This window comes from Catharus ustulatus, chromosome 6 (genome assembly GCF_009819885.2).
Source record: "Catharus ustulatus isolate bCatUst1 chromosome 6, bCatUst1.pri.v2, whole genome shotgun sequence".
Taxonomy (NCBI): domain Eukaryota; kingdom Metazoa; phylum Chordata; class Aves; order Passeriformes; family Turdidae; genus Catharus; species Catharus ustulatus.
The window spans coordinates 44,108,007-44,118,992 of record NC_046226.1 but is presented as its reverse complement, the minus strand read 5'-3'; the positions used below and the strand labels follow the sequence as shown (position 1 = coordinate 44,118,992).

The window sequence follows — 10,986 nt, the reverse complement described above, 5'->3', positions numbered from 1 at the left end:
CCCGGGGCGCCACAGCTGCTGCAGCGTCCTCTGCCGCCGCGGAGGGGCAGCGCCGCCGGGGCGGGGCGAAGGGCCGGGAGAGCTGCGGTGGCACTGTCACCCCGACACACACAGGACTGTCCCCACCGGGCCGGGAGCGGCGGTGGAACTGTCACCCCGACACACACAGACCTGTCCCCACCGGGCCGGGAGAGCGGCGGTGGCACTGTCACCCCGACACCCCCAGATCTGTCCCCACCCGCGGCTGGGCGCTCCTGCGGGGCGGTGCTCGCTCCGCGCTGCCGATGCTTCCATGCAGAGCCATCGGGATGAGCGCTCCGGGCTGAGCGCTGCTAAAAACGAGGCGCTAAAACCGGGGCTGGTGGGGGTGATGGTGTTTTTGGGAGTCGCCAAAAAGCCATTTCGCAATGCAACCCAAACGTTTATTAGGAACAACTTCCGTCCCCGCCTCAGCTGTCCCGTGGGGACTCCCGCAGGCACCGCAGTGCGCTGCATCCCGCAGGGAGGGAGAGCAGGGGAACCCCTCCCGGGGCTTGGACAATTCTAAGGAAGTGAAATACCGGGGTAGTGTGAACACAGCTTCATTTCCTTAGGAATGAGGAACGAGGGGAATTCGGTTGGCTGCGTTAGGGAGTTTTCCTGGCAATGATCTCTGATTCACACACATTTAAATCCAACAAACTGTTCACGCTGTTAGGGGGATGTAAGCTGGGAGGAGGGGGGTGCTGGGGTCCAGAGTTTTCCAGTGATTTTCAGTGTTTCTGTCTGCATGCCATACTCCCTGGGAGCTGGGAAACAGTGGATTGTTCCATGGCTAGAGTGCCTGTCTCCCTCTGCAGGGCTGCTCCCAGAGCCAAAGCCATGCCAGACCTTAACGCATCCCTCCGAGCACTGCTTGTGTCCAAAACATACTTACATTTTTTTGTTAGGAACTGCCAGGAAGCTAAAGAGTTAGGGGAGAGAAATAGCTGGGCCATCAGACAGAGCTCCAAAGAATCACAATAACGAAATAACAACATTAAGGACAAAGAAATAAATTGAAACTTTGTGGACCAACTCCTGGACAAATGGACAAATATCAGAGCTACCCTTTTTCTCCTGCCAAGTAAACATGCAGTGTGCTGCTTTCATGAGCTGTAAAAGGAGGAAATTTATCATCGCATGGCTTTGTAAAACAGACATCCTTAGATGGAGGGTTTTGTATGTCTGAAAAATACTATTTCTTGTAATTTGTAAGGTGTCAAGGGTACTGATGCCCAACCTATTTTAACTGAGAATTCAAGGAACTTATCTGGAGTTTTTATTCCAAGAATAAATGAATTCTTTTATTCAGAAGGGTTTCTAAATCTGTAAGTCTTAGGCCCATTATCACATATTAATATCCTTGCTGTAACAGAAATGAATGCAAAAATGCTTTTCTCCACTCGGTGGTGCCAGCTGCCCAGGGAAAACATTTTCCAGTACTGGGTCTATGCAGCTCAAACTTCAGCAATTGTGCTCTTATGGACACAAAACACGCCCAAAGCTGTAGCAATTTGAGATCAATTAAAATCTTTAGCTGCCTGCTGTATCCCTACGAGACAATATTTTTCCAAGGTGATTTCCTGTGTACTTGGAAGAAAAGCACTTGACTAGGTTTATGTATGCCCATGTGGTTCCTTTGATAAGGAAGCTGATGCCTGTACAGCGTGGTTTTGCACGGGAACTCAGGCGCCTGGGGGGACGGGACAGGCAGCCAGCTACCCCGGGTGAAATTTTGAATAAGCACCCCAGAGGGACAGATCTGCTAAACTTCTCAAAGAGCCTCAAACTCCTCCATCCTAACAATGCATATTGTCAGGGAACTGTGCCTGCCATTTCAAGATAAGAGAGGAAATCAGTCTGTGACTGCAGAGAGTGATTTTGATTGATATCTGGCATTGCAGCTCAATCTGATTTTTTTTTTTTTAAAGGTCTCTCCAAGTGCTAGGGAGTGAACAGTATAAATAGGTAGGTTGTTAGGAAGTTCAGGCAAAACAGCAGAGAAGTGAGCTCAGGCCCTAGCCATCTAATGTTCTCAGATGTCTAGAAATGCCTCAACCATGACATCCTCGTCCCACACTGCCCTGGACTGGAATGACATCTAGGGCTTCTGTTCTACTTTATCTTGACACTCCCATTCAGATGTTTTTTCTGATTGGGATTTATTTCATATTAGGGTTTTGCATGTCCAGAATCTGAGCAAGGATATCAGCATTTGTCTCTAAACCCTTTTACTTTCTCCATGCATTGTATATTCCAGAAATACTTTGTTTCTTTCCTCTATACATTACTTTCTTTGGCATGAACCTTTACACGGTTTTCAGTGCTGTTAGCCTCTTGTGCAGCACAAAGACTCAGGACTAGAACCACTTCTCCAAGACATCACCTAACAAGAATGGCTTGAGTCAGAAAGGCTGGAAAAGGATCTGGAGGTGCTGGTTGACAGTCAGCTCAAAATGAGCCAGCAGTGCCCAGGTGGCCAAGAAGGCCAGTGGTATCCTGGCCTATTTCAGCAATAGTGTGGCAACCAGCACCAGGGCAGTGATTGTTGCTCTGTTCTGGGCATTGGGCAGGCTGCATCTTGAATCTTCTGCTCAGTTTTGGACCTCTCACTACAAGAAAGACGTTGAAGTGCTGGGGCAATGAGATTGGTGAAAGGTCTAGAAAACAGGTCTTGTGAGGCGCAGCTGATGCAGCTGGGGTGGTTTAGCCTGGAGAAAAGGAGGCTCAGGGGAGACCTTAGTGCTCTCTACAACTGCCTTGCTTTCAAGAACATTGTACCAAGGTAGGGTCAGGCTTTTTCCCAAATAACAAGTGATAGGAAAAGAGGAAACAGCCTCAAGTTGCACCAGGACAACTTTAGATTGGATATTAGGAAAAATTTCTTCACAAAAAAGGTTGAAGAGTATTGGAACAGGCTGGCCACAGAAGCTGTTGTCACTGTCCCAAGAGGATATTTAAAAGACATGCAGATGTGACACTTAGGGAAAAGATTTAGTGGTGGACTCAGCTGTGTTAGGTTTGTGGTTAGACCTGATGATCTTAAGAGCCTTTTTCGACCTAGAGGCTTCTATGATTCTAAGAATTGAAAGTGTTATAAGATCAAAGTAGATAAAAGAGTGAGTCCTCTCACCCATTGTAGCTATAGCAAATATCAAGTATTACAACTTTTGCTGATTCTTCTGGCTGACATTAGATGCTGTCAGGCAAGAGATGCATTACCTGGGAGATCCTGAGACATGTAAGCACAGTGGCCTCCCTCAGCCACCTTCTCAGGGAAAAGTGTACAAGTCAGAAATGGCTTTTGAGTCCTGCAGGATCACAAAGTCTCTAGAAAAAGGGAAATGCCTGGGTGTTTATGTAGTTTTTCTGCTATTTTCTGCAAATTCTTACTTCTGGAGCATGAACTTACATTCACATTTGATCTGATGGGTCATTAGAATTTTTGCACAATTTTGTGTGTGGAGACTGAAAACTTTCAGAGTGCTGTTATATGACAGCATCTTTCCACTTCACCTATGGCCCATACCTGGTGTAATACCTACCAGTTACTCAATAACTATGCAACTAACTTTTATATTGTTCATTTGTCCTGCCTGCCCAGGGTCTTCAAGACTCCAGATACACATTGCTAAAGAGGTAATGTCCATGAAAATTAAATACTGGTATCAGAAGCATGGGCATTTTTTGATCCCTGTTGTCATTGACCCAAACTGCAGAAAGTTGGCTGGGGAAGTGAGACATTGGCCTTCAATGAAATAGCTTTGATGTGGAACATCACTGTGACCAAGACTAGCTCTCCTCTCAGAGTTAACAGCGAAGAAACCAGTTACAAAACTACAAAGAAGAAAGCTAAATGCAAACTTTGTGTTAAAAAACAGTGCAGGTGCTCCTCAGAGAGAGCCTGCACACTTATCTCAGAGCCCAGGAGTCTCACAGAAGACGACCTTGTTTATGTGAATTTTGTGGTTAAGCCTCATAAATTGCCAGGTGCCACCTGGATTTGAGAGTTCTGTATTGTGTTCAGTTCAAATAAACTGTGGTTAGCACCAGTGTTGTGTGGGGAACTCAGAGGGAGAGGGATAAGTGAGATAAACAGCACTGCAGTGTCTTTAAAAGGCAGAGGGAACACAGAAAGAGTGAGAGAATGCATGAGAGACAGCAAACAAGCTCGACATTCGGAAGAAACTGGGCAGACATAGCAGCAGCTCTACAAACTGACAGCGAGCTGAAGGTAGGGTAGCAGTATTAATGACAGCATCCCAGATGCTTGTAGGAGATCCCAGTGCTGGTTCCTTGGTTTAACGGGCAGGTCAATGATTTTATATGTGCTTCCTCACTTCAGAGGTTGTTCTGTTAATTTTGGTGAGCCCTTTTATAAAGCAAAGTCTTCCTTGACGTGAACAAAAGTATTGCAATCTTCCTTGTCTTCAGAAATGTATGAAATACTGTGATCTGGGGAAAAAAAGGCATTTCTGTTCCCTTTTCAAGAGAAAAAGGTGATACTGAACACAACTGTTTGAGTTGATTAAATAACCATTGCTGGAGATTCATGCCTGGGGTTCCCTCTGTAAGAATCTGAGTGGGGTAGGCAGGGTTGGAAAAAGATTGTTCAGCATGACCCCCAACTAGAATTGCAGAACACAGGCACATTTTGCATGAGTAGCAGGAAATATTCCTAGCACTGGGAATATTTCTTGCTCTCCCAAGAGAACTGCTGTAATCTCCACTGCCTGGGAGCTAGACAATTCAAAAGCATTTGATGAGTAGCCTGTTGGCAACAATTAACTACTGCAAAGGGTGAAGCTCTGATAACCTGAGCAGGCGTCTACGTCATTCATTTCTCGCAGGACATGTTCAATGAAAGAGGAGAAGAAAAAACTGCTTGAACTTTCCTTTAGCATGGGTAAACCCAGTCTGATTCATTTGAGCTGGTGATTAGTAGGAAGAATCAGGTCATGGCTTTGGAGATGAGTATGGCACTGCAGTGGCACTTACTCAAAGGGTCAGAGGAGCAGAGCAAGTATTAAGTATTTTGCATTAAATATGCTCTGTGCTGGCTGTTTCTTTACAATGACTTTGATATCGTCCTGAAGAGGCATTACTCATGGTTTAAGAGATTCTGAAGGTGCTGCTGGTGATGGTGAAATTGCACAAAATTGCATAGGGTGTTATGTAGAAGAGAAGGATCTGTGGGCAGTATAGGGCAGCTAAGTATTCAATTACTCTGTAGGTGGTTGGAACACAGAACTGTTCAGGGGAAATGGGTTACTGCTCAGAGCATAAATTTCACCGAGCCTGTCACAAGATGCAGACATGAAAGTCAGACAGTAGTAATGCTCTGAATACATCTGTACACAGCTGCACCTCACAGATCTGTGAACAGCAGAATACAAGCACGCTTGGTACCAGGCTGGATCAGCAATGGACAGCAGGGACTGCAGTGCAGACACAGATATTTAGGAGTATAGGCAGCTGGACAGAGCAATGTGGGCAGATGGGGACGTTGTATGGGCAGCTTGTTCTCAGTGGGATGGAGCGAAGAGAAGCTGGGATGAAAACTAACCTAAATTTTAGTTGCCAGTCTAATGAAGGATTTTAAAGTAAAACTCAGCTCTTCAGGAAAGAGCTAATCAGACGTATGTCATTCTGCATGTGGAACTTAATTAATGTATGCAGTCCTTTCCCAACAGACTCTGAAGGGCTGTACTGAAATGATGCTTTATTGAAATGCTATAGATGAAATAATCTCAGAAACCCTGGGCATCATCACTTTGGACCATGACTTGGATGTGTTACCTAATGAAGGACACCTCCTGAAAAGACACTGAACTGAGATTACTAAGTGATAATAAAATCAGTAAAAGAAATCACAGCTATGTAATTTCTAGTTCTAGAGCATTATCTTAAAGTACAGCCTTCCTCATTTTTATTACTCACACCAACCAGAGCAGCAAAACCAAAATAAGTCAGAAAACATAATTAATTTTTCTCTATACTGTTAACTTTCTCTATGCCTTGTGCACTTCTCATAGGCAGGGTATGAATAATAGGTTTAATCACCCTTATTGTTTCTATACACTTCTATTTTCTGGGTCTGATGCAGGAGCAAATTATTATTAATTTTGGAAAATAAGTTAACATACATCTTTTATTTCTCAGGTGGTCTGGTTTCTGTGAGATTGCAGATGCCGGTAGCATCACAGATGGACCTACCTGAAGAACTTCAGCATACATATACAAAATTTTCTGAATGGAAATTCAAGCTCTTTAAATTGCGATCATTTGAAAAAGCACCCTCTGATGACAGCCAGCACATAAACAAAGATCAGTCAGAAGAGGCTGTTTCTTCAAACAAAGAATTCATTCTGCATGAAGATGAAGCAGTACCAAGTGGAGAAAAGATGGAGTTAACAGGCAATAGGCAGGCACTTGAGGAAGATGCCCATGCCATGAAAACACAAGACAATAGAGCTCATCAGAACAATCTGAAGCAACTCTGCCGCATCTGTGGAGTTTCATTTAAAACTGATTGTTACAAGAAAACTTACCCAGTGCATGGGCCAGTGGATGATGAAACTCTGAGGCTTCTGAGAAAGAAAGAAAAAACAGCAACCTCTTGGCCAGACCTTATTGCTAAGGTTTTCAGGATTGATGTGCGCGGGGATGTCGATACTATCCATCCCACCCACTTTTGTCACAACTGTTGGAGTATTATACATAGCAAATTCAGTAACACTCTGTGTGAAGTATATTTTCCTAGGAACAGCACAATGGAGTGGCAACCCCATTCCCCAAACTGTGACGTGTGCCATACTACCAGAAGAGGAGTCAAGAGAAAAAGCCAGCCCCCAAGTGTACAACGTGGCAAACGTGTCAAAACCACTGGGGAACATGCTCAGCTAAACAGAGGTGCAAAGAACCAAGCACAGATAAACAACAAAAATTTAATGAAAGAGATTCTCAATTGCAAAGATATACACCTCAGCACCAAGCTGCTTGCAGTTGATTACCCACCGGATTTCATTAAATCCATGTCTTGCCAGATTTGTGACCATATTTTGGCAGATCCAGTGGAAACAACATGCAGACACTTGTTTTGCAGAACGTGCATCCTTAAATGTATCAGGGTTATGGGCAGCTATTGTCCCTCCTGCTGGTATCCTTGCTTTCCCACTGACCTGGTAACCCCAGTAAAATCCTTCCTGAACATCCTTGATAACCTGAGTATAAGATGCCCTGTAAAGGAATGTGATGAAGAGATCTTGCATGGAAAGTATGGCCAACACCTCTCTGGCCACAAGGAGATGAAAGACAGAGAGCTCCACAGCTACATAAATAAAGGTGGCCGACCGAGGCAGCACCTCCTGTCCCTGACGAGGAGAGCTCAGAAACATCGTCTGAGGGAACTGAAACGCCAGGTCAAGGCTTTTGCTGAGAAAGAAGAGGGCGGTGACATAAAGGCTGTATGCATGACTTTGTTCCTGCTAGCTTTGAGAGCAAAAAATGAGCACAAACAAGCAGATGAACTGGAGGCTATAATGCAAGGGAGGGGATCTGGACTTCATCCTGCTGTCTGTCTGGCCATCCGAATCAACACGTTTCTCAGCTGCAGTCAGTATCACAAAATGTACAGAACAGTAAAAGCTGTCACTGGGAGGCAGATCTTCCAGCCTTTGCATGCTCTTCGCACTGCTGAGAAAGCCCTCCTACCAGGTTATCACCCATTTGAGTGGAATCCTCCCCTGAAAAACGTATCCACTAACACAGAAGTGGGAATTATAGATGGACTATCAGGACTGCCACTCTCAATTGACGATTACCCAGTAGACACAATTGCAAAGAGATTCCGATATGATGCAGCCTTGGTTTGTGCCTTAAAGGACATGGAGGAGGAGATCTTGGAAGGCATGAAAGCAAAAAACCTGGATGACTATTTGACTGGCCCCTTCACTGTGGTGATAAAAGAGTCCTGTGATGGAATGGGAGATGTCAGTGAGAAGCATGGAAGTGGGCCTGCTGTCCCAGAGAAGGCTGTTCGCTTTTCTTTCACAGTCATGAACATTTCTATAGCACATGGAAATGAAAACAAGAGGATCTTTGAGGAATTAAAGCCCAATTCAGAGCTGTGCTGTAAGCCCTTGTGCCTTATGCTGGCTGATGAATCAGACCATGAAACTCTGACAGCAATCCTGAGCCCCCTCATAGCAGAAAGAGAGGCTATGAAAAACAGTGAACTGCTGCTTGAGATGGGAGGCATCCTGAGAACATTTAGATTCGTCTTTAGGGGTACAGGATATGACGAGAAACTCGTGAGGGAAGTGGAAGGGCTGGAGGCCTCAGGGTCCACTTACATTTGTACCCTGTGTGATGCCACCCGCTTGGAGGCATCCCAGAATCTGGTCTTGCACTCCATAACCCGGAGCCATGCTGAAAACCTGGCGCGATATGAAATATGGAGGTCCAACCCATATCACGAGTCTGTCGATGAGCTCCGTGACAGAGTGAAGGGTGTTTCAGCCAAACCTTTTATCGAGACTGTCCCCTCCATAGATGCATTGCACTGTGACATTGGCAATGCAACAGAATTCTACAAGATCTTCCAGATGGAGATCGGTGAACTTTACAAGAATCCTGACGTGTCTAAGGAGGAGAGGAAGAGGTGGCAGTTGACTCTGGACAAACACCTCAGGAAGAAGATGAACTTGAAGCCTATGTTGAAGATGAGTGGAAATTTTGCTAGAAAGCTCATGTCCAAAGAGACTGTAGAGGCAGTATGTGAATTAGTAACGTGTGAGGAAAGGCATGAAGCCCTAAAAGAACTAATGGACCTTTATCTGAAGATGAAGCCAGTGTGGCGATCCTCATGCCCTGCCAAGGAGTGCCCAGAACTGCTGTGCCAGTATAGCTACAATTCACAGCGCTTTGCAGAGCTCTTATCTACAAAGTTCAAGTACAGATATGAGGGCAAGATTACAAATTATTTCCACAAAACACTTGCTCATGTTCCTGAAATCATTGAAAGAGATGGGTCCATTGGGGCCTGGGCAAGTGAAGGAAATGAGTCTGGAAACAAACTGTTTAGGAGGTTCAGAAAAATGAATGCCAGGCAGTCCAAAGTCTATGAGATGGAGGATGTCTTGAAGCACCACTGGCTATATACCTCCAAGTACCTCCAGAAGTTTATGAATGCTCACAAAACATTAAAAAGCCAGAGCTTCACCATTGATTCAGGGGATAGTTTAGGTGACTCCTTGCCACTGGAGGTCTTGGAAAGTAATGATTCAGAAGAACTCTAAACATACAGCACCTTTGGTGTTGGGTTTGTGATGGTGTCTCCCTGAAAGGAGTCAGATTCTTCTCCAAACCTACAGAGGTACAGAGAAGTCTGAAATTCACACTCCCTCCTAAAGTGCTGAGAGGAGTTCATTTAATAAACACCGTGTGTGTTGGGGGTTTCCAAGAGGCAATGCACTGGTGCATTTACCAGTTGTTATAGGAGATGAAAGCAGAAAAAAATTGCAAAGAAGGGTCTTTGTTTTGTTCTGGTCATATTGTTTCTAAGGGATAAAATCAAAGTAAACAAGGTTTTATAGCAAGTTTTAGTTGGGAGGGAATATGATTGTGGAGAGTTGTGACAGTTGGTGCAAAGGAGCATTGCTATTTGTTTTGTTTGCATTTCGTTGAACTCTTTTTTTCTGGTTGCTATTTGAATATTTTCTTGATGGTTCTTTGGGTTTTATAAGTAAAGATTCATCAGTGAGACAGTTGGATAATTGTTTTGGGATAAAGTTCAGTTATTTTTATAGAAAATACTTACTAAAGATGCAAACTTTGATGTCACATAGCCTAGAAATATTATTATTTAGCATATATATTGTAGTATTGCTTAGGAACAGATGACGGTATCGTCATGCTAATTTACTATATAAAGATATAGGAAAGGTAGCTGAAGTTTTTAAAAGATATTTTTACCATAGCCTGTTTACTCTGAAAGGCAAACTTGTGCTCCTAAATCAGGATTTACAGTACCTTGTTGTTATCTCATTATATAAAGTACATTCAAGCTCTGCTGTGCAGCTTGTTGCTTCATGAGGGTTTTAGACTTCTATGGTAACTTCAGTATATAGTACAATTTGCATTAGTACATTTTTATTGAATGAATTCCTGGCCTCGCTGAAGTCACCAGTAAATCCTCATTAATGCCAGTGGGTGCACAGTTTCACCAGGTGAGTTAAGTCACAGCAGTCCCATTTCTCAGGAGATGGTTATTACCCTGATCCGATACACGCCAGTAGGATATTTCCCTGACTGCTGCTGCTGTACTCCAGCTGTATCTGACATCAGAATTTTTTCTCACCTGGGATATACCACATTCACAGCCTCATTTTCCAAATCTCTAAAAGAGGGATAATATTTATTAACCTCAAAGATAGTTGCTTACATGACTAGTTAAAAAGCAATAAACTCTCTTGAAATTTTTGCATGCCATATTTTTCACTATTACAGCGGTGTTTAATTGGTATTTGTCTTTCTGATGTGATATTTAGTATATTCATAATTAATAAAATTATGACTTTAATTCACTGACATAGTCATGAAACATACTCAGGTACCTGAGATGCCTCCAAATCACCCAGCCTTTCAGATCTGCATCTGTGGCTAGGGTGTTACTGTGTTTGGAGTAATGGTTCTGAAACAAGATTAGATGCGGAAACAATCAAAGCACAGATCTAAAAGAATCCACTTCTTTTTTTCCATTTTGATGTGGCAGAAGTTGGTTTCTGAGTGTAAGTGAACAACGAATTTAAAAGAATTAATGGTCTGAGGTTTCTTTGGTAGTATCTTGTTCATGTTGTTTACTGTATCTTCAAGGATCTGGCATTTACCATTTATGAACAATTAAAAAAGAGAATTAAGAGCTAATAATTAGTAAAAATATGTTATTCTAATTATGCCTTTCTT

General features: G+C 43.6%; 1 protein-coding gene across 1 annotated transcript; it reads left to right on the top strand.

The window, feature by feature from the left end:
• Positions 1-6,209: 6,209 nt before the first annotated feature.
• On the top strand, positions 6,210-9,320 carry RAG1 (recombination activating 1). Its single transcript, XM_033062834.1, has one exon. It carries the CDS (start codon positions 6,210-6,212, stop codon positions 9,318-9,320), a length of 3,111 nt encoding a protein of 1,036 aa, XP_032918725.1.
• Positions 9,321-10,986: the final 1,666 nt, after the last annotated feature.